The sequence below is a fragment of the Anolis sagrei genome, chromosome 4 (genome assembly GCF_037176765.1).
Source record: "Anolis sagrei isolate rAnoSag1 chromosome 4, rAnoSag1.mat, whole genome shotgun sequence".
Taxonomy (NCBI): domain Eukaryota; kingdom Metazoa; phylum Chordata; class Lepidosauria; order Squamata; family Dactyloidae; genus Anolis; species Anolis sagrei.
In genome coordinates this window covers 237,473,845-237,498,151 of record NC_090024.1, presented here as the reverse complement: position 1 = coordinate 237,498,151, position 24,307 = coordinate 237,473,845, and the positions used below count along the sequence as shown (strand labels likewise).

General features: G+C 43.1%; 1 protein-coding gene across 1 annotated transcript; it reads right to left on the bottom strand.

Annotated features, from left to right (window-relative positions):
* Nucleotides 1-239: 239 nt before the first annotated feature.
* LKAAEAR1 (LKAAEAR motif containing 1) lies at nt 240-24,107 on the bottom strand. The gene is made up of 5 exons (XM_060771476.2): nt 24,024-24,107; nt 22,927-23,002; nt 11,421-11,754; nt 3,538-3,660; nt 240-430 (listed from the first exon to the last, which is right to left on the bottom strand). The coding sequence occupies exons 3-5, from the start codon at nt 11,712-11,714 to the stop codon at nt 368-370; spliced, it is 480 nt and encodes a 159-aa protein (XP_060627459.1). The 5' UTR covers nt 11,715-11,754; nt 22,927-23,002; nt 24,024-24,107; the 3' UTR covers nt 240-367.
* Nucleotides 24,108-24,307: the final 200 nt, after the last annotated feature.

Genomic DNA, 24,307 nt, shown 5'->3' with positions numbered 1-24,307 from the left:
TAATCAACCATCCATATCCAGATTCTCCATCCATGGAAACAGCTATCTATGGCTTGTGTATGTATGCCATTCTATATAATATGAGTTGAGCATCCATGGATTTTGGTATCCACAAGGGTCCTGGAACTCAAATTCCAGTGTATACCCAGGGTTCACTTTATTTAGCAAAGACGTTTCATTTCCATGACATTGGGAATTGCTAAAATGTTTAAAAAGAGAATTTTTGGCACAACACTATGTTTTAGTTCTTGGTAATAATCCATGTAGTTTATTTAACTGGAATAACTTTGCTAAGTGGCAGACCTCTGCTCCGGTTGGCTCCCATCCCTGTCTTCTCTCCCTTGTCCTACATTCTTCTACGGAGGGTTCAAGGCCTCCTGATAAAGATCTCACCCGTTTCATCCTCCAGGATCTCTTCAATCCGCCCTCTCTGAAAGGGAAAGGGAAATGGAAATGACTAAAGGGAAAGACATTGAACAATATTTAGGAAAATATTTATTCTGAATATTTACATGCCTAGAGTATGGAATTCTGTTCAAATGGAGAAATGTGGAGGAAGAGGAGTAGATGGTGATACTACCATTATACCTCTGATTAATAGCTACCATCCATATCCGTGCCCTGTTCGCCCCACCAGAACAATAGACATCTTGAGTAATGATTGATCTATTTGTCCCAAGGGATTGGGAAATTGATGCTTCTGTTTGATGTCTGGTGCTTTGTCTTATGTTGCATTTTTAATTTAATTTTACTTGTTAAGGCATAATTTGTTTTTACATGTTGGGTTGCCAATTTTTGTTGTGTTTGAGCATTGAATATCTGCCTTTTACAGTAGAGTCTCGCTTATCCAATCTTTGCTCATCCAACGTTCTGTATTATCCAGCACAGTCTGCCTCCTATCTGGATCCACAGCTGTTTCAATACATTGTGATGTTTTGGTGCTACATTCGTAAATACTGTAATTACTACATAATGTTACCATGTATTGAACTGCTCTTTCTGTCAATTTGTTGTAAAGCATGATATTTTGGTGCTTAATTTGTAAAATCATAATGTAATTTGACGTGTAATAGGCTTTTCCTTAATCCCTCCTTATTATCCAACATTTTTGCTTATCTAATGTTCTGCTGGCTTGTTTATGTTGGATAAGCAAGACTCTACTGTACTTAGTTACTAAGTAAGTAAGTGAAATAAGTAAGTTGTTGTTGTCCATTCGTTCAGTCGTCTCCGACTCTTCGTGACCCCATGGACCAGCCCACGCCAGAGCTCCCTGTCGGCCATCACCACCCCCAGCTCCTTCAAGGTCAATCCAGTCACTTCAAGGATGCCATTCATCCATCTTGCCCTTGGTCGGCCTCTCTTCCTTTTTCCTTCCATTTTCAAGTAAGTAAGTGAAATAAGTAAGTAAGCTTGCCTTTTATGTTTTGAATCCGCCCTGAGTCCCTCTGGAGAGATAGGGAGGAATATAAATAAAGATGATGATGATGACGATGATGATGGTAAAATGTGGACAGATACCTGTGGAAACTGCTTTTTCATGGCATGTCATGTGTGTGCATTGGTGGTTCTTACTATGCACTTTCAATTTGACTTATGGAAACTCACTCATGCAGTTATCGTGGCAAGATTTGTTGAGAGATGGGTTGCTCTTGCATCCCTCTGAGAGAGTGGGGAGTCCAATGCCTACACCATTATACTATGCTTGCATTCATGCTAACCTTAGATAATTATTTATTTAATATATTTGTATACCCTTCTCAGCCCTTATTTATTTATTTGCTATATTTGTATACCACCCTTCTCAACCTTTAGGAAACTCAGGGTGGTTTACAATGGCAACATAATTATCTCTGTTTTAGAAAGTAACCACAGATCATGCAACTTTGGAAACACTTGCTATACAGCCCTGGCTCTTGAGCACTCTAACTGGAGGTCAGCTGTGATCAGCAGTGCTGCGGAATTCAAAGAAGCACCTACGGAGGGTGAAAAAGAGAAACATGCCAAGAGTAAGGCCCATCAAGCCAACCCTGACATGGACCGCCTTCCACCTGGAAACCGTTGTCCTCACTGCAGGAGAAGATGCGGATCAAGAATAGGGCTCCACAGCCACCTACGGACCCACTGCCAAGACACCACATCTGAAAGACAATCATCCTCAAGCTATGAGGGATTGCCTAAGTAAGTAAATAATTATATAACCATCCAGTAGAGGTTCTTACTATCTCGACTAGACAATTAGAAATTCATTGCTACTTTATTTGGCTTATTTGTAAAGTTAATCTATATGTATTTTAAGTTGTTGTTATTGTATGATGTTTTTAGATTGTATTATTAGTACTGAATCCTGTTGTGAGCCGGTCTGAGTCCCTCCACAGAGGTTGGAGAAGATCGGGATATAAAAGTTTTAAATAAATAAATAAATAATTTTCCTTCCTTCTTCCTTCCTTCTTTCCCTCCCCTCCCCTTTATATAGAAACAAAATTTAGTTGCTGATAGATAAAGGTAAAGATAAAGGTTTTCCCCTGACATTAAGTCCAGCTGTGTCTGACTCTGGGGTGCGGTGCTCATCTCCATTTCTAAGCTGAAGAGCCGGCGTTGTCCATATACACCTTCAAGGTCATGTGGCTGGTATGACTGCATGGAGTGCTGTTACCTTCCCACCGAAGCAGTACCTATTGATCTACTCACGCATCTCCTCCTATGAAACAGTTAGGACGTTAAGATCATCTGGGGAGGCCCTGCTCTCGGTCCCGCCAGCTTCACAAGCACGCCTGGCGGGGACGAGAGACAGGGCCTTCTCAGTAGTGGCCCCCCGGCTGTGGAACGCCCTTCCTACAGACATTAGATCGGCTCCCTCCTTATTGACATTCAGGAAGAAAGTGAAGACCTGGCTCTTCGAACAGGCTTTCAACTAAGCAGTGCAATTGATTGATTTTTGGAATATGGATTAATGGACAACGAGATCGGATGCTGATTCTATTGATGAGACGTGATGGATTGTTGTTTTCCTGTATTGTTGTATTATTGTTGTATTGATGTTCTGATGTTAATTAATTGATATTACTGTTTTAAATGATTAATGATTTTGTACTGTGTTGTTGATACTGGTTGTTAACCGCTCTGAGTCGCCTGATAGCTGAGAAGAGCGGTATACAAGTGAAGTAAATAAATAAATAAATAAATAAATAATAAATTTGCATGTTTTCGAACTGCTAGGTTGGCAGAAGCTGGGGCTGACAGCGGAAGTTCACGCCGCTCCCTGGATTTGAACCTGCGACCTTTTGGTCAACAAGCTCAGCAGATAGATAGACACTACAGAGTTTAAACAAGCTTTTTTTGTTGTTGTAATTCTGAAGTCCCAAATTTCCACAGTCGTATTCAAGAAGCTGACGTCCCCAAATGTAACTTGCAGATAATCAACTTTTTATCTATCCAGTTTGCAGCCTTGCCCCCAGAAGGAAGGAAACTTTCAAAACTCTTCCTCCTCACCTCCAAGAAAGAAATTAGCAGAGAGTTTCATCCCTGCCCAACACATACCTGGACTGTGTTCATGCAGTCGGATAACTTTACCATGTTCCTCCTGGGAGGAAGGAAGACCTCCAGTCTCACAGCGCCTTTAGCATTTCTCTGGAAGGAGACCAGGAAATTGATCTCTTGCGCCTGGAGAGAAAAGAAAGACAATGGTCAGGGGCTGTTATGGAAGCCGTTATCCAAATCTGAACATTAGGATACCCTCCAACATCAGAGTGTGACCAAGATGTCAAAAAGTATTACTGAGAAATATCAGATAAGCTAGGAGAGGCTGCAGAAATTTGTTTTTCCCCAAGTCTACTTGAAAGGGGAAGTTTCTTTATCCTAATAGAGTTGTGTGAATAGAGGAGTCTGAAGACTGCTCGGAAGCTTCAGCTAGTCCAATGCTTGGTGGCCAGGTTGCTCACAGGAGTGGGTTACAGGGAACGTACAAGTCCCCTGTTTTGCCAGCTCCACTAGCTGCCTATTAGCTTCTGAGCACAATTCAAAGTGCTGGTCTTAACCTATAAAGCCCTAAATGGTTTCGGCCCAGTTTACCTGTCCAAACGTATCTCCCACTACCAGAGGCAGCCCTAGGTAATTTCAACGGTAAGGACACAGTATTTTGGCGCCCCTTCAATCAATCCCTGATATATAATAATAATAATAATAATAATAATAATAATAAACTTTATTTATACCTCACTACCATCTCCCCAAGGGACTCAGTGCGGCTTACATGAGGCCGAGCCCACAACACATCAATAACAAAAGCAATAACAACAGACAATAACAAAAACAGTTAAAATACATCTCATAAACAAAAATAAAATAAAATAAAGCAGTACAGTAACACAACAAGCATTTAAAACCCAAGGCTGGGCATGAGCAAGGTAGGATATAACAAATCAATCAATCCTAAATAAGTAATAAAGTGCATTTTGGGGGCATATTGCTGAGAAATTCATTATTCTGGAAAGGCACACTGGAACAACCACGTTTTCAGGCTCCTCCTAAAAATTGCTAGAGTTGGGGCATCCCAGATGTCCTTGGGAAGTGAGTTTGAGTCGAGGGGCCACCACCGAGAAGGTAGTAGTATCAAACTGAATTCATTCTACATTATAGATGTACCCCAGGACACTTGAAAGGCATGCACCAACAGAAGTCACACACTGTTTCTATAAAGCATTACAGAGATGTAGCTCTGTATACATGAAACCACTCTAGAAAGACTGCAAAAGACTCCAGGTGTTGGTTGTTGTAGGTTTTTCCGGGCTATATGGCCATGTTCTGGAGGCAATTTTTCTCCTGACGTTTCACCTGCATCTATGGCAAGCATCCTCATAGATGCAGGCGAAACGTCAGGAGAAAAATTGCCTCCAGAACATGGCCATATAGCCCGGAAAAACCAAAACAACCCATGGATTCCGGCCATGAAAGCCTTCGACAATACTCCAGGTGTTGTTTATTGCCATTGGGATGGCCGGGGGGGGGGGGGGGGGGGGGGAGGGGGGGCGCTCTGCCAGTGTTTTGTCTTACAGGCTAGAATAGCCCTAAAGTTGGCAATGAGTATAAGGTTTGTTTGGACAGTAGCAGCAGCAGCAAATCCCCTTTCCAGGGTTGCTAACTATAGCATAGTGGAGGCGAAGGCCATAAATAACACCAGCCCCGGAGCCAAATTATGATATCATGTTGTTCCGAGATTAAAAAGAAAATACTTTCCTTGCGGCGGTCTGGTCTAAAATAAGCCGTTTCGTCCAGAATTGGCTTTCTCACGGGGATTATGCAAGGAAACTTGGCCCGGGGTTTGTAAACCATGAATAAAATGACAGCAATCAGGAGAAAGGTCTCCTGCACAGGAAGGCCTCCGGGGATCTTGGAGTTACTGTCAAAACATTTGCCTTTGGGTTTGACAAGGAAGGGAAGTTGAGAGCTCCCATCTGGGCCTCAAGCAGGAATTCCAGGGAGTTTTAACTATATACTCCTGGCCAGGAATGGTAAACTTTTCCTAGGCAGGACTTCCCTGAACAATTCTCAGGGGAAAACAGATGAAATTGGAGCATGGATGGGCAACTGGACACAGACTGGGGGAGGGGAGCATCACTCCTCTTGACCTCTCTGCAAACTGCACCCCTTGATGCACCAAAAATTCTCAATTTTTCACGCAACCATAGAGTTGGAAGAAACCCCCAAGCGCCACCTAGTCCAGCCCCTGCGGTGTGGAACGCACAATCCAAGAACCCCTGACAGATGGACACCCACCACTGTTTAAAGGCCTCCAGAGAGGGAGACTCCACCAAACTTTCATAGAATCATAGAATCATAGAATCAAAGAGTTGGAAGAGACCTCATGGGCCATCCAGTCCAACCCCATTCTGCCAAGAAGCAGGAAAATTGCATTCAAATTACCCCTGACAGATGGCCATCCAGCCTCTGTTTAAAAGCTTCCAAAGAAGGAGCCTCCACCACTCTCTGGGGCAGAGAGTTCCACTGCTGAACGGCTCTCACAGTCAGGAAGTTCTTCCTAATGTTCAGATGGAATCTCCTCTCTTGTAGTTTGAAGCCATTGCTCCATTGCGTCCTAGTCTCCAAGGAAGCAGAATACAAGCTTACTCCCTCCTCCCTGTGGCTTTCAAAAGAACTGTTTTCTAGATAGGTGTCACCCATTCTATATCTGTACATTTGGATTCTGATCCTGTCCTCTGGGGTATTAGCTCTCTACCCCAATTGGGATCATCTGCAAACATGATCAGCATGCCTTCTATTTCATCATCCAAGTCATTTTTTTTAATAAAGATGTTGAATAGCACTGGGCCCAGAACAGGACCCAGTGGCACTCCACTAATTCCTTCTCTCTAAAATGAGGAGGAGCATCCTTTGGATTCATTCAGTTAACCATTTCTCACTCCATTTAGTCCACATTTTACTAGCTCCTTTGCAAGAATATACTCTCATAGAATCATATAGCTTGAAGACACATCATGGCTATCTACTCCAACCCCCTGCCATTCAGGAAAAGCACAATCAAAGCACCTCCAACAGATGGCCATCCCACCTCTTTTGAAAAGCCTCCAAAGAAGAAGCTTTCCTTACATTGAGGTAGTGAGTTCCACTGCTGAACAGATCTTACAGTTGGAAGTTCTTCCAAATGTTCAAGTGCAATCTACGAGGGGTATTTTTTAAGTAAGGTCCGTTTTGTTGTAGACACTAGTAGTTTGAAGACACATCATGGGCTATCTAGTCCAACCTGCTACCATACAGGAAAAGCACAATCAAAGCACCCCCAACAGATGGCCATCCCACCTCTGTTTAAAAGCCTCCAAAGAAGAAGCTTTCCCTACACTGAGGTAGTGAGTTCCACTGCTGAACAGCTCTTAAAGTCGGAAGTTCTTCCAAATGTTCAAGTGCAATCTACTTTCCTGTAATTTGAACTCATTGCTCCAATGGATGATGATGCACCAAAGTGAAGTTCCTGTCCAGAACTGAATGCAACTGTAAATGTTCTCCATCAAACAAAAAGGTCCAACAAATTCCAAATGGAGATATATGCATTCATGAAAAATCAACCAGTTTGTGCATTCCTACTCTGTTTTCTGCTCTAGTTTTCACTCCATATAGGGATTTCTCCTTTTATCTCACACCTGCTACACTTGCTCAGATACCAGGGACTTTGCCCAAAGGCTTCCTGAATTCCATCAAGACACCATCAAACAAGAACCATGGAAACACATAGATAGAAAAATCTGACTACTGCTCCAAGTGAAACAACAGCAGCAGATGGGTTGGAAAACAATTTTAACAAGCCACTGGTAAAGCAGATTAAATCTAGGCCAGGAAAATTCCTTTAGAGGACTTTGTAAAAGGAAATGTTTTTGTTGTAAGAGAGGGGAACAAGATGCCCCTTTTTGGACATGTTTTGGCCCTCCAGAATTTAGATATGCCCATTAAACTCTCTTCTTTAGTCCTAATTAAATTGAAAACTGGCATGCATCCAAGAGCTTCAAAAACTGAGGATTCACAGAAGGTCCAGCTAAACTGTAAAATTAGTACGACTTGAAACCATATTGACTGGCATGACTCAGTGTTATGCAATCATGGGAATTGCAGCTTCACAAAGCAGTTTGCCTATTCTTCCAAAGTGTGCTGCTCCCTCTATACAGGCTGAGTCCAGACTTTGGATAATCTACTGTCTGGGAGTTGTAGTCCGAAAAGGGTCTCCTTACTTGGGTTCAGTGGATGGGCAGTGACATGGGATCCTTTCATGCTACACAAAATATGATGTTTTTGTTGTTGAAACTTCAAATATGTTAACGTACGATAGGTTTATTACTTATACACACAATATAAAGAAACAACTTACTGTATATACTCGAGCATAAGCCTAGTTTTTCAGCCCTTTTTTAGGCTGAAAAAGCCCCCCTCGGCTTATGTTTGAGTCAAAGTTATTTATTATTTTACTCTGTTGTTGTTATTATTACATTTATTATTTTACTCAATTTATTATTATTATTATTATTATTATTATTATTATTATTATTATTACATTTATTATTTTACTCGATACGTATGCACATTTACATTGGAGAAAGTTAGAATAATGGTTTGGTTGGACAGTCTTATCTTAAATTACAGTTTTATGTAAATATTCAAAAGCATTTAACCTAGTGATTCCTCAATTAATGTAATTTTATTGGTATTTATTTTTATTTTGAAATGTGGTAGTAGCTGCGGCATTTCACATCCTCGGCTTAGACTCGAGTCAATAAGTTTTCCCAGTTTTTTTGTGGTAAAATTATGTGAATTGGCTTATAGAATCATAGAATCATAGAATCAAAGAGTTGGAAGAGACCTCATGGGCCATCCAGTCCAACCCCCTGCCAAGAAGCAGGAATATTGCATTCAAATCACCCCTGACAAATGGCCATCCAGCCTCTGCTTAAAAGCTTCCAAAGAAGGACCCTCCACCACACTCCGGGGCAGAGAGTTCCACTGCTGAACGGCTCTCACAGTCAGGAAGTTCTTCCTAATGTTCAGATGGAATCTCCTCTCTTGTAGTTTGAAGCCATTGTTCCACGTCCTAGTCTCCAAGGAAGCAGAAAACAAGCTTGCTCCCTCCTCCCTGTGGCTTCCTCTCACATATTTATACATGGCTATCATATCTCCTCTCAGCCTTCTCTTCTTCAGGCTAAACATGCCCAGTTCCCTAAGCCGCTCCTCATAGGGCTTGTTCTCCAGACCCTTGATCATTTTAGTCGCCCTCCTCTGGACACATTCCAGCTTGTCAATATCTCTCTTGAATTGTGGTGCCCAGAATTGGACACAATATTCCAGGTGTGGTCTAACCAAAGCAGAATAGAGGGGTAGCATTACTTCCTTAGATCTAGACACTATGCTCCTCTTGATGCAGGCCAAAATCCCATTGGCTTTTTTTGCCGCCACATCACATTGTTGGCTCATGTTTAACTTGTTGTCCACGAGGACTCCAAGATCTTTTTCACACGTACTGCTCTCGAGCCAGGCATACCCCATTCTGTATCTTTGCATTTCATTTTTTCTGCCAAAGTGGAGTATCTTACATTTGTCACTGTTGAACTTCATTTTGTTAGTTTTGGCCCATCTCTCTAATCTGTCAAGATCGTTTTGAATTCTGCTCCTGTCCTCTGGACTATTGGCTATCCCTCCCAATTTGGTGTCGTCTGCAAACTTGATGATCATGCCTTCTAGCCCTTCATCTAAGTCGTTAATAAAGATGTTGAACAGGACCGGGCCCAGGAGGAACCCTGCGGCACTCCACTTGTCACTTCTTTCCAAGATGAAGAGGAAGCATTAGTGAGCACTCTCTGTGTTCGTCCACTTAACCAATTACAGATCCACCTCACTGTAGTTTTGCCTAGCCCACATTGGACTAGTTTCCTTGCCAGAAGGTCATGGGGGACCTTGTCGAAGGCCTTACTGAAATCCAGGTACGCTACATCCACGGCATTCCCCGCATCTACCCAGCTTGTAGCTCTATCGAAGAAAGCTCCAAGCTGAGTAGATGCGGGGAATGCCGTGGATGTAGCGTATATATTCGGATCAGCTTATACTCGAGTATATACGGTATCTCTATCATGGATAAATTCCCATATTCATGTAGATAAACATAACTGTCCAATCTGTCTGATGATTGGAAAAGTGACTTATAAGTATTTCGAAGGACATAATACTTTGTGTACATAAAACTTTGTGTATCTTAGTAATAGATATCTGTGTTCTATCTATCCTTTCATGCTAACCAATTATAGCACATTCTTTGCACTTAAACTGCCTTGGCAACATCATACAGAATCCTGGGATTTGGAATTTACAGGAGTGTATTTAGAATTTTCAGCTAGAGAACACATGAAACTACAAATCCCAGGATTCTGTAGGATGCAACAGTCTTAAGAGATCCAAACACTGCCTAGGGATGTATCTACACTGTAGAATTAATGCAGTCTGCCATGGCTCAGTGCCGTAGAATCATGAAAGTTGTAGTTCACGAACAGGGTATAGGGTTACAGCCTATGTTAGACAGGGTTACACTCCCCCTAAAGACGCAGGTTCGCAGCTTGGGAGTGATCCTGGACTCGCCGCTGAGCCTGGAACCCCAGGTCTCGGCGGTGGCCGGGAGAGCTTTTGCGCAATTAAAACTTGTGCACCAGTTGCGCCCGTACCTTGGGAAGTCTGATCTGGCCACGGTGGTCCACGCTCTTGTTACATCCCGGATAGACTACTGCAACGCGCTCTACGTGGGGTTGCCCTTGAAGACTGTTCGGAAACTCCAACTAGTCCAGCGTGCGGCAGCCAGATTGCTCACCGGAGCGACATACAGGGAGCATACCACCCCCCTGTTGTGCCAGCTCCATTGGCTGCCGGTTCAATTCCGAGCACAATTCAAGGTGCTGGTCTTAACCTACAAAACCCTATACGGTTCTGGTCCAGTGTATCTGTCCAAACGTATCTCCCTCTACGTCCCACCTCGGAGTTTGAGATCATCTCGGGAGGCCCTGCTCTCGACCCCACCACTCTCACAAGTGAGGCTGGTGGGGACGAGAAGCAGAGCCTTCTCAGTGGTGGCCCCCCACCTGTGGAATTCACTCCCGGGGGAAATCAGAACAGCACCAACCCTCCTCTCCTTCAGGAGGAGGGTGAAGACATGGCTGTGGAACCAGGCCTTTGGGCAACCAGGCAATTAGACAATGACAACCAAATAAGACAATCAGATGTGTAAGATCGGCAGGATTGTCGAAATGGAACCAAAACAGATCTTTGAGTTAATTGTACACTGATGGGTAGGAGGAAGATCCAGGTTTGTATTGTTTTTACTGATTTTATCATTTTACTGATTTTATTGGATAATGTTGAATTGTGGGAATTTGTACTGTTATATTTTTTGTGATGATTGTTTGTGTAGCAGGCGTCTAAGTGCACCTTGCAGCTGTAAGCCGCCCTGGGTCCCCTTCGGGGTGAGAAGGGCGGGGTACAAGAACCCCAAATAAATAAATAAATAAATAATAGTTTTACATGGCCTTTAGCCTTTTTGGCCAAACTACAACTCCCAGGATTCCACAGCATTGAACCATGCCAGTTCTAAGGTGGAGATGCAGCCTTGGTGTATTATGAAAACACACACAAGGAAGAGGGATGCCCTGTGAACCATCTTTGATGCTACATCATAAAAGATCTTTTGAGGTTCCTCCACCTCTCCCCTGTTGTGCCATACCAACCAGCTACAACAATTATTCCCAAGCTTTGGTCCACTTGGTGTTTGGAGCTTCAACTCCTAGAAGCCTCAGCCAGCTTGATCAGCTGTTAGGAATTCTGGGACGCGAAGTCCAAGATATGTGGAGGGCCAAGAGTTGGGAATGATTGAGCTACAGTAAACTCACTCTCAGATTCTGGTGCTGGAGCCTTGCGTTGCGGAGGCGGTTCCGAGCCTCGGCGGCCTTGAGGATCCCAATGAGGTTATTCTCTTCCGCCTGCTTCTCCTCCTCCCCGACAAGCTTCCTGTCCTTCATAAGTGTGGCGGCCAACATTGCCTTCACTTTGGGATTGCAGGGATCAGCAAAGGCCAAGTAGCGCGCAGTCTGTTCGGGAGTCATTTTGCTGACTTCGTTGGTGGGAGAAGCCTTCTTAAAGCGGGCGAGAGGTTTGCTTCTCTGAAGCGTTTCTGCTTTGGACATCTTGGTTCTCTCTCAGGCCTGGACTGAATGGTAGAGGATGCTAGAGGGAGACAAAAAATATAGTAACTCTAAAATGGGAAAATGCAGTAATTCTAAAATTGGAAAACACAAAGGGATAAGGTGTGAATACCCTAGAGGCAACATATCCTGTCTGATTTTGGATGTTTAGCAGGGCCAGTCTTTGATAGTATTTGGATGGGAGGTGAACAACAAATGGCAGGTGGTTTAGACTATATTTCAAAAGACAAAACTGTCAAATGTATTGTCGAAGGCTTTCATGGCCGGAATCACTGGGTTGCTGTAAGTTTTTTCGGGCTATATGGCCATGTTCTAGAGGCATTTTCTCCTGATGTTTCGCCTGCATCTATGGCAAGCATCCTCAGAGGTAGTGAGGTCTTTTGGAACTAAGAAAAAGGAGTTTGTATATCTGTGGAATGACCAGGGTGGGACAAAGGACTCTTGTCTGTTGGAGCTAGGTGTGAATGTTTCAACTGACCACCTTGATTCGCATTTCATGGAAACCATGAAAATGAACAAAACCTGGCTACCAGTATTAAAAAACTCTAAAATTAGAACAGCACAACAACAGAGAGGAAACAAACAAGGACATCTAATCACCTCTCAACAAAAGATTGCTCCAGGCACTGCCAGGCAATCAAATGCTAATCAAGGTGGTCAGTTGAAACATTCACACCTAGCTCCAACAGACAAGAGTCCTTTGTCCCTCCCTGGTCATTCCAGAACTTTTACCATTTTGGTTGCCCATCTTTGGCTATATTCCAGCTTTTCCATATCCTTTGTGAATTGTGCCCAGAACTGGACACAGGATTATTCAAGACATGGTCTCACCAAAACAGAATAAAGAGGGACTATGGCTTCCATCAACCAGTGTTTCCCAACTTTTGGTTCTCCAGGTGTTTTGGACTTCAGGTCCCACAATTCCTAACAGTTGGAAGGCTAGCTGGGAGTTGAAGTCCAAAACACCTGGAGGATCAAAGGTTAGGAGACACTGATTATACTTCTATTGATATAGCTTAGAATCCAAATGGTATTCCTGCACAGCAGAATGGGTTGGACTTTGGTCTCTTCCAGCTCTATGATTCTAGAGCACCTGAGAAGATCCAGGGAGGAAAAAAACTGGGAAGCTGCAAGGAGAATCCTACCAATCTGTGGAACGAGCTTTGAAAGAGCATCAAAGTGTTGAAAAACATACATTATGTTCATTGGATGTAGGATCTAATGAACTCAAAGCTGTTTGAGGTGCTGAATCTTAAGCATTAAACTCAGAAAAGAATAATTGCACCCTTGTCATGGAAACTTCTGGCTATTACTCAATCACAGTTAGAAAACTATGGCTTTTTCTCTCAATGATGGACTGGAATTCCTACAATCCATTTGTTTTGGTAGCTTAGTTTTGGAGCTCAATCCAGCAGCATCTGATGGGCCACAGACAGGAAGAACTTCCTGACTGTGAGAGCTGTTCAGCAGTGGAACTCTCTGCCCCGGAGTGTGGCGGAGGCTCCTTCTTTGGAGGCTTTGAAACAGAGGCTGGATGGCCATCTGCTTGGGGTGATTTGAATGTGATTTTCCTGCTTCTTGGCAGGGGGTTGGACCGGATGAGGTCTCTTCCAACTCTATGATTCTATGATTCTAAGTGGCTGATACTTTCAAGTTTAGATCCAAGTTTGGAAAAGTGATGTTCATGGACATCGGTTCCCAGAAGCTGTCTGGAAGACTCTAGTAGTACTTAGATCCCACAAAAGAATCCTTTTCAGGCTCTCTTTGAGGTCAAATTGGTGATTAAAGAATGATTTGCACATATTGATTCATGTGATGTGAAATACTGGGGTCATCTGGTTTTATTCTCTTCTTTGCTGGAAATGGTTAGGCTGGAAGTCGTTTTGTTGTTTTAGCATAATGGCTTTTAATTACATTTTATCTCTGTATGTTTCTAAGCTGTCCACGGGACAATGTTATTAGGGGACATAAATTCAAGGAATTCCTTTCCACAGGAGACACATCTCAATTTCCTCACTAATGACATTCTGGAAGCTGGTCAAGAGCTTCCCTTTTGAGAAGGCCTCCGATAGATAAATGTCAAATGTGATTTTTAATCTTTGTCCCTTGAATATTTTAATTACTTGGGCAGCTGCTGTAGACTTGTGGCATACTGCTGATGTTATTTTAGCGAGTTCTGTTTAAACAGTAGCAACAAGTAGCTGTGTGTCTTCAAGCTGACTCCAATTTATGGTAACCTTATCAAAGGGATTTCCAAGCAGGGTTTGTTCAGAGGAAGTTTGCCATTGCCTTCCATTGAGGCTGAGAGGATATGACTTGCCCAAGGTCAACCAGTGGAGCTTCTATGACTAAGCATAGATTTGGTTGGCAAGACTCTTGGTTTGGGGCTGCGGTGGTGCTGTGGGTTAAACTGCTGAGCTGCAGAACTTGCTGGCCAAAAGGTTGGTGATTTGAATCTGTGGAGCAGGGTGAGCTCCCCCTGTTAGCCTCAGCTTCTGCCAACCTAGCAGTTTGAAAACATGCAAATGTGAGCAGATGAATAGGTACCGCTTCTGCAGGAAGGTAATGGCACTCCATGCAGTCATGCTGGCCACATGACCTAGGAAGTGTCTACAACACCGGCTTTTCGGCTTAGAAATGGAGAGGAGTATCACCACCCCAGAGTTGGACTTGACTAGACTTAATGTCAAGGGGAAACCTTTACCTTTGCAGGACTCCCGAGAGCCAGACTGGTGTAGAGGTTTGAGCATTGGGAATAGTAAACTAGGGGCCCTTCCACACAGCCCTATATCCCAGAATATCAAGGCAGAAAATCCCACGTTATCAGAGTGTGGACTCAGATAATCCAGTTGAAAGCAAATATTGTGGGATTTCCTGCCTTGATATTCTGGGATATAGGGCTGTGTGGAAGGACCCCAGGGTTCACATCCCATTGGGTGAACTTGGGCAAGTCACATCCTCTCAGCCTTAGAGGAAAGCAATAACAACCTTCTCCCTTTGAACAAATTTTGCCAAGGTTGTCCTTAGGGTCTTTGTGAGATACCACCCACACTAGAAAACACCACCGGTTTGACACAACTTTGGCTTCATTCTATGGATTTGTAGTTTGCTGCAGCACCAAAGCTGTCTGACAGATAAAGAAAAATATTTCAGAAAACTACCATTAAACCATAGTAGTCAAAGTGGTGTCAAATTGTATTCATTCTACAGTGTAGATGCACCCCAAGAGCCTGAAGGCTTATCTTCCAGATAAGTCATAGGACGTGGAACAATGGCTTCAAACTAAAAGAAAGGAGATTCCATCTGAACATTAGGAAGAACTTCCTGACTGTGAGAGCCGTTCAGTAATGGAACTCTCTGTCCTGGAGTGTTGTGGAGGTTCCTTCTTTGGAGGCTTTCAAACAGAGGCTGGATGGCCATCTGTCGGGAGTGCTTTGAATGCAATTTTCCTGCTTCTTGGCAGGGGGTTGGACTGGATGGCCCATGGGATCTTTTCCAACTCTATGATTCTATGTCCAGCAGTTCAATTAGCTTTTTAAACATATTGGCTGAATCTCCTATTGAATTTAGCTCTTGGAGGGCTTTACAAGCATGTAACAGAATTGCCAGCTGTTTACTATGTAACAGAATTTCCAGATTGCACTTGAGTCTCTGCCTTTGACAAAAAAAATGAGCATTGCATAGAGATCAGCCTATGAAGTCCATGAAAAGGCATTTCTGGGCTCAGCAATTTGATTTGAAGTGGGTCTTCAAAGGAACTCTAAGGAACATTCAGAGACCAAAATGTGATTTAGATAGTAACATCACGAGCTGCAGTCATAAGCTAGAGTTATAGAAGTGAAACTGCTCTATATTCAAATGCATAGCTAAGTTAGTCTGGAATATCAGTATGCAAAACAATTGTGCATTATGTGTGGCACCTTTGAGAATGGGAGAAAGAAGTCGGTTGCAGCAACCTTCATAGAGTAGAGATGCATCTATATCAGGCATGGGCAAACTTTGGCCCTCCAGGTGTTTTGGACTTCAACTCCCATAATTCCTAACAGTCTCTAAGATTCTAAGATTCTATGAGGTTTTTTTCCAGTTAATATTTGTTGAGTCTTTAACAAGAATCTGATTCATTGTGATATTGACTTTGATGGATTTGAAGTAGATTAAATTCCATGAAAACTCACATCAAATTAAATCAACCTGAATAGTGTTATTAGATTATTCTGATCCTCTTTGTCATACTGTGGCAAGACAAGGCCTCAACTACACTGCATTATATGGTCCGTGTAGACTCATATAACACAGTTTAACTGTATTGAACTGCATTATATAGTCTCTTTGAAAAATACTCTGAGAAAGTGAAGTATGATGACATTTTTTTGGCCTTGGCCCTGGTGTAAGAAGACTTGCAGGCCATCTAATAAACATCTCTCAACCTTGGTTAAAGGTTTCGTAGCAAATGACCAAATACAGAGAAATACCCATCAATTGGCAGCAGGGACTACTGTTCTTGGAAAAGCAGCCTCCAGGAACTGAAAAAATGTATTATTCAAAGCAAGCACACAAACAACCTTGCAAAGACATTTGGTTGGGAAAGTCAGTCATAGGCATCACACTGTTTTTGTGTTCAGCCTAGAAGAAACTTGGCACTTTGCTCCGTTTCTACAAAACGGGCGTCCCATAGGGAAGTCTGCATGTACCAGGCTGCAATTAGCAGCCATCAGGCTCCGTGACCCAAGCAGTTTGCCATCTGCCACTTGGCATCCTCTGGAGTCATTTGGATTCTCCATTGTGATATTCTTCAAGCAATGCCCTGATGGTGGCCGCAAGGTTAGGTAGGGAAGGGATGGATGCTAATAAGTGACCTTGGAAGGCCATTTGCAGAATAAAATGAAATAAAGGATGAAGTCAGTTCTCCACATTTGATAGGGTTTGAGGCACAGGACTGCCACAGAAGATGCAAAACATAAAATGCTATTTTTAAACTGAGAAAATACCTGGGTTTTTGTGAGTTTTCTGGGCTGCATGGCCATTTCCCAGAAGCATTCACTTCCCAACAAAGGATCCCCAAAGGCAGTAAGAAGCCAAACCTTGAAACTGCTAGGCCATTAAATGCTAATCTGATCTGGCCACAGTGGTCCACGCTCTTGTTACATCCCAAATAGATTACTGCAACGCACTCTACGTGGGGTGGCCCTTGAAGACTGTTCAGAAACTTCAACTGGTCCAGCGAGCGGCAGCCAGATTGCTCACCGGAGCGTCATAGAGGGAGCACACCACCCCCCTGTTGTGTCAGCTCCACTGGCTGCCAATTCACTTCCGAGCACAATTCAAGGGGATGGTTTTGAACTACAAAACCCTACACGGTTCTGGTCCAGCGTATCTGTCCGAACGCATCTCCCTCTATGTCCTGTCGGGATAGTTGTAGTTATCTCACATGTATGTTTTTCAATGTGTTTGTATTAGCACTGCAATGTATTAGTATTGCTTTTCAAAGATGGATTCAGTCATGTTCATTTATTGTTCAGTTCACATATGCAGTAAAATTGTTATTGTTACAAAGTTACAGGCTAGACAGTGAAACTGTGATAACAAAAATTCCTTTGCCCTGAGAAAACTAGGGAGTGTACCAGCCAAGAACATAGATAAGACAGAAGGGCGGATCTCTCGTTTGCTGTGTGTTTTCTTGCTATGCTTTGTTAGTCGCCATTTTTTCATTCTCATCATGTAGTCGCTTGTGTATAGACATTTCTAGTAAAAGCTATCTTGGAACTTAAGAAGAATGCTGTGTGATGACTGAGTCTGTTTATTTTGGAAACTTCACGCTTGCTGTGCTGAGACCAGAGGTCTAACTCTGACACGTCCCACCTCAGAGTTTGAGATCATCTGGGGAGGCCCTGCTCTCGACCCCACCGCTATCACAAGTGAGGTTGGTGGGGATGAGGAGCAGGGCCTTCTCAGTGGTGGCCCCTCACCTATGGAACTCACTCCCGGGGGAAATTAGGTCATCAACATCCCTCCTCTCCTTCAGGAGGAAATTAAAAATGTGGTTGTGGGACCAGGCCTTCGGGCAATCTGACAACTAGATAAAGACAATTGGACGACTAGGACTGACAGGACTGACAAAGTGGAATTGGAATTTGGACTATGAGATGGTGAATGCTGAGTGTTAATTAGGTGAAATTGGTTTTATTGGTTTTATTGTTGCAGTGCAGAAACTGATTGTTAATTGTTTAATTGCTGCTATATTGTTTTTATTCTACTGTTATGTTGATGCCGGCATCGAATTGTGCCTTTGTAAGCCGCCCTGAGTCCCCCTCTAGTGTGAGAAAGGCGGGGTAGAAGTAACCGAAATAAAATAATAATCAAGGTGGCTAATTGAAACATTCACACCTACCTCCAACAAACAAGAGTTCTTTCTCCCACCCTAGATATTACACAGATATATAAATCCCATTTTCCTTGTTTCCAACAGACCTCATAACATTGTCGAAGGCTTTCATGGACGGAATCACTGGGTTGTTGTAGGTTTTTTCGGGTTATATGGCCATGGTCTAGAGGCATTCTCTCCTGACGTTTTGCCTGCATCTATGGCAAGCATCCTCAGAGGTAGTGAGGTCTGTTGGAACTAGGAAAATGGGTTTATATATCTGTGGAATGACCAGGGTGAGACAAAGGACTCTAGTCTGCTGGAGCCAGGCATGTAGCCGGGGGGGGGGGGGGGGGGGCTTGGGGGCTTCAGCCCCCCCTGGAATTCTGATGGTGGTCCACGAGAAGGCCTTACTGGTGCATTATTTAAACTGCTATGCTGCTGATCAGTATACTCAATATATCCCATATGCATGGGGGTATTGGGGTAACAATACAAAAGGTTTGCTAGGGTAGACCCTCTTTCACTCAGACTCAGCCCCCCCCTAAACAAACTCAGCCCCCCCAAACCAAACTCAGCCCCCCCCCCCCCGCTACGGGCCTGGCTGGAGCTAGGTGTGAATGTTTCAACTGACCACCTTAATTAGCATATAATGGCCTGACAGTGCCTGGAGCAAACTTTTGTTGAGAGGTGATTAGATGTCCTTGTTTGTTTCCTCTCTGTTGTTGTGCTGTTGTAATCTTAGAGTTGTTAATACTGGTAGCCAGATTTTGTTCATTTTCATGGTTTTACACCTAGCTCCAGCAGACAGGAGTCCTTTGTCTCACCCTGGTCATTCCACAGCTGGAGCTAGGTGTGAATGTTTCAACTGACCACCTTGATTAGCATATAATGGCCTGACAGTGCCTAGAGCAAACTTTTGTTGAGAGGTGATTGGATGTCCTTGTTTCTTTCCTCTCTGTTGTTGTGCTGTTGTAATTTTAGAGGTTTTTTAAAATATTGGTAGCCAGATTTTGTTCATTTTCATGGTTTCACACCTAGCTCCAGCAGACAAGAGTCCTTTGTCCCACCCTGGTCATTCCACAGATATATAAACCCTTTTTCGTAGTTCCAACAGACCTCACTACCTCTGAGGATGCTTGCCATAGATGCAGGCGAAACGTCAGGAGAGAATGCCTCTAGACCATGGCCATATAGCCCGAAAAAACCTACAGCAACCTAGACCTCATAACCTCTGAGGATGCCTACCATAGATACAGGCAAAACGTCAGGAGAGAATGCTTCATGGCCCAGCAAACACATAACAATCCAGTGATTCCGGCCATGAAATCCTTTGACAATACATTGAGAAAGTATTTTTCAAGAAATAGCTAGATTTCCGGCTTGACTCTACTACATCGTAGTAAAGGACTAAGAGATTCCTAGGAAGACCTTCTCTCTAGGAATCTCTAGGTCTCCCAACATGACTTTAGAATCATAAAGTTGGAAGAAATCCCAAGGGCCATCCAGTCCAACCCTCCACTACACTGTACAGCCTAATATGAATATGATTTTAGCCTGTATTAATAGAACATACTGTCTAAGTGAAGATAAATTATAGACCTATTATATTTTGTGCTAGCCAGACTTCACTTGGAATACTGTGTTCAGCTCTGGGCACTTCATTTTAACAAGGATATAATTGGAGTGGGTTCAGCAAAGGACTGAGAGGATTATTAGATAGATGGAGAGCAAATCATATGTGAAGAGGTTGAAGGAGCTGAACATGTTCAGTTTGTGGGCTAGGGAATACTACTATTAGGTGGATCTGTAACTGGTTAACCCAAAGCATGCTCACCAATTATTCTACTTCATCCTGGAAAGAAGTGACTAATAGAGTGGTGCAGGGTTCGGTCCTGGCCCCATATTGTTCAACATCATTATTAATGACTTGGATGAAGATTTAGAGGGCGTGCTATCAAGTTTGCAGATGACACCAAATTAGGAGGGATAGCCAATCCTTCAGAAGACAGGAACAGAATTCAAAATGACCTGAACAGATGAGAGAACTGGGCCAAAACCAACAAAATGAATCTCAACAATACAAATGTAAGATACAATGCTTCGGCAGAAAAAATGAAATGCAAAGATAAAGGATGGATAATGCCTGGCTCAACAACAGTTGTGCTGGTACGGCTGTACCAGGAGCTCCAATTTTATTTGCTTTGTATTAAATGTTTGCTTGCACTCCAAGGTTCCTGGGATTCTGCAGATAGGTGGCTTCCTTTGGTTGCAGTCATAGAGCAAGTCACCTGTCCATCATTGTTAAGTTTTGGTCCCGCCCCTTGCTCAGGGCAATTGGGAAGGGAAGGGAGCCATTTTTAGTTAGTCTCAGAGCAAGGAAAGCTAATGTACAGGACGTGTGCAAGCTTCCCCTGTACAAAAGCTTCAACCCTTAAGACTTTTCTGGGGGAGAACAGTCTTAAGAGCCTCCAAAGATTCTAAAGATTTCCAGGCAAACAGCCCTAAAGACCAAAGAACTCCAGCTGGAGAACATCTAAGCCTTTACTGGTAGGTCCACTCGGCGTTCGAGAAGCAGTTCGACCCGGTAGCGGAGCCCACATCAGTAAGGGTTAGATTACAGTCAGCCTGGGAGAAGTTAAAAAGGGGACTTTCCTTTAAAGTAAAGAAGTTATTGACAAGTTCATGGACAAGATTAGGAAGCTATCAGTTGCATAAAGCCTGGAATCATTTGTTTATCTTTACTGAAGACAAGAGAAGTTTCTGTTTGATTGTTCATTAATAAAAGACTTTGTTATACTTCACAAGCCATCTAAAGATCATTTGTGGTGGAAAACCTCTAAGAACTTCTCCTTGGGCCCCCTGGCTTCCCGCTGGGGAAAGGTTGCACGTCCTGTTCTAAAGGAATTTTTTTTACAGGCCCAGCGCACAAAGGAACAACAGTCCACTTGAGAAAGATCTTGGAGTCTTCATGGACAACAAGTTGAATATGAGCCAACAGTGTGATGCACAGTTTGAATAGCCAATGGGATTTTGGTCTGCATCAAAAGAAATATAGTGTCTAGATTGAGAGAAGTTGTGATGCCTTTGTATTCTGCTTTGGTTAGACCTTTTTACTTGGAATACTGTGTCCAGTTCTGGGCACCACAGTTCAAAAGAGATATCAACACGTTGGAAAGTGTCCAGAGGAGGGTGACTAAAATAATCAAAGGTCTGGAGACCATGAATCCCTCTGAGGAGCATCTTAGAAAACTGGGTCTGTTCAGAAGAGAAGATTGAGAGGAGACGTGATAGCCATGTATAAATATGTGAAAGGGTGTCATAAGAGAGAGGGAGCTTGTTTTCTGCTGCCCTTGAAATTAGGACTGTTTATTTATTTCAAGCATTTATATCCCATCCTTCTCAACCTCCAAAGAAGGACTCAGGATGGCTTACAACAGGAAATAATTAGATACCTTGGGAAGTCAGACTTGGCCATGGTGGTCCACGCTCTCGTTACATATAGGATAGACTACTACAGTGCACTCTATGTGGGGTTGCCTTTGAAGACTGCTCGGAAGCTTCAAATAGTCCAAAGAGAGGCAGCCAGGTTAATAACTGGGGCAGCATACAGGGAGCATGCAACTCCCATGTTACGCCAGCTCCACTGGCTGCCAGTTTGCTACTGGGAACAATTCAAAGTGCTGGCTTTGGCTTATAAAGCCCTAAATGGCCCCGGCCCAATTTACCTGTCTGAACCATCACAGAGATTAAGATCCTCCAGGGAGGCCCTGCTTTCCATCCCACCATTGTCACAGGCACGATTGGTGGAGATGAGAGACAGGACCTTCTTGGTGATTGCTCCCTGGCTATGGAACTCCCTTCCTGGTGAGATCAGGTAAGCCCCTTCCCTCCTGTCCTTTCAAAGGATGGTAAAAACTTGGCTGTGGGACCAAGCTTTCGGGAGAGGGCGATAAAGCCAAGCGGCAATAAGAAAGATGACCAGGCCAATTAGATTTGATGCAGGTGAGTAGGATGGTTTTAAATGGTGTATTTTAAAATTTTGATAAATGTTTTTTAGTGTTTATGTATTGTATGTGAATTTGTGTCCTGGCATTGGATGTTTACCATGTATATGCTGTGCTCCGTCCTGAGTCCCCTTTGGGGTGAGAAGGGTGGAATATAAATGTTTTAAATAAATAAATAAAATAAATAAATACAATTAAAATATTAAATACAATTAAACAGTTAAAACAATTATAAACAATCCATTAAAACAATTCACCAGCTTAAAATCATTAACCAGATCCATACAATTGCAGTCCACTTCCCGGACTAGGAGCAATGGGTTCAAGTTACAGGAAAGTTGATTCCACCTGAACATTAGAAAGAACTTCCTGGCTGTATGAGCTGTTCAACAATGGAACTCTCTGTGTGGTGGAAGCTCCTTCTTTGGAAGCTTTTAAGTAGAGGTTGGATGGCCATCTGTCAGGGATTGTGCTTTTCCTGCATGCTAAGGGGTTGGACTGGGTGGCCCATGTTTTCTATTCCAACTCTATTCTATGATTGTTGAAGAGAAGACTGAGGGAGTGATATGAGGATCCTCTTTAAAGACCCCAAGAACCATCACAGAGACAGGTTTGTTCTTTGCTGCCTCAGAAGATAGAACCAGGCTTAATGGTCTGACATCACAGGAGAGTAGATTTTGATTGAACATTAGAAGAAACCTTTTGATGATGGAGTCTATTGCTTTAGAGGAAAGAAGGTATGCTCTTCCTAATCTCCAGAAAGTGTAAAACTGACAGATTCACCTACAGATAATGAAAATAAACCTTTACTTTCAATGCTACCTACCGTTGGGGAAATCCAGTATAGAATGTTCAATCTCTGCTAGCAGGTTCTTAGCATCCAAGAGAAGATCGTTATTTCCCTGGTGGGTTAAAAAAAAGAGATAGATAGGAACATCAGGTTGGAGAACAGGAAGAGCTTATCTGTATGGCCAAGAAAGTCCATGCAGTGGAGGCTGGTGGTGCCAATGTCCATGGGGCAATTGATCTACTTTAGGTTTTAGTTTGAATTCCAAAGGAGATATCTAAGTTGCTCAACCCCATCCCTAACATAATTTCAGCATCTTGGATTGTTCTTTGAAAGTAAGGACCAAACTTCAGATTGATGCCTCTCTGACATTGGAGACACTAGCCTCCACTGGATCTACTACATAGGGAAGCCAACACCAAGCAGAACTTGAAAAGAGCACCACCAACCTACAAAGATCTCTTGCTCCTCCTTGGCATGCTCTTGGTTCTGCTGAATTATCACCACCTTCCATTATCCTTTGTGACTCACAGTGTTTGTATTCCTTTTGGAACTGTGGATTTGCAGAATGCCAGTATTGCATTCTCCTCAGGAACTATGGGCATGCTTTGAAAAGGGTAATAATACAATACAGTGGCCTTACAGACTGGGGATTCTGGAAGATGCAGTCCAAAAAGAACACCCTTCTCTAACACTGGCCAACATGCATTTTGGTGCCTCAAATGTTAGACTATTTGACTTGCTGATTCCAAAAATGACACCGACTTTTCCCTATCAAGTCAAGTTTTTGAGATAACAGAGCAATCATGTGTCATATATCAGCCATCATTTGCCCACCTATAGAAAATGATGATAACAAAGCTAAAAACTTGGAGCTAATGTTGTCCACCCAGCACAATTTTCTGAACCAGTAACCCAAATAATCCCAGTAATGGGCCTAAAAACCAAGCCACCAAGACAATTTTTTGTTGGGCTTTGATGAGCAGAAGGGAAGCTTTACTGTTTGGCTTTTCTTTCATTTCAGCCATATTGGCCAAATAAAAGGATAACGAGGAGCAGGGGAGGAGTAAAAAAGAAGTGGGACAGAGACACGAGGGAAAGGATTCCCATAATTTCCTTAAATATTCCTTTCTCACCTTTCTCCCATTATGGAACCTGCTCTTCACTTGGCAGCCTGCATCTCTTCTGCCTCAAACCCGTTCCACCTTACCCTTCTAGGCTCAAAGACATTCAGTGTACTAAACGTCTCTATAGTAACCCAGGCGCTGGGCAACTAGACAATGGTGAGGAGGCCCCACTCCCCCATCCAGACCGCTTACCACATACGCACACACATGCACACACACACACATATACACAAAGCACGAGGATTACTGATGAAGCAAACTCATCCCCAGACATTTTGCTGCAGAGAAGTGTG

Excerpts from the sequence above, each read along its gene's own strand:
- LKAAEAR1 (XM_060771476.2), bottom strand. The coding sequence starts at position 11,714 with ATGTCCAAAGCAGAAACGCTTCAGAGAAGCAAACCTCTCGCCCGCTTT. Across the intron at positions 3,661-11,420 it reads TCCAGCACCAGAATCTGAGA|GCGCAAGAGATCAATTTCCT; the intron begins GTGAGTTTACTG and ends TTTTCTCTCCAG. Across the intron at positions 431-3,537 it reads ACTGCATGAACACAGTCCAG|AGAGGGCGGATTGAAGAGAT; the intron begins GTATGTGTTGGG and ends TTTCCCTTTCAG.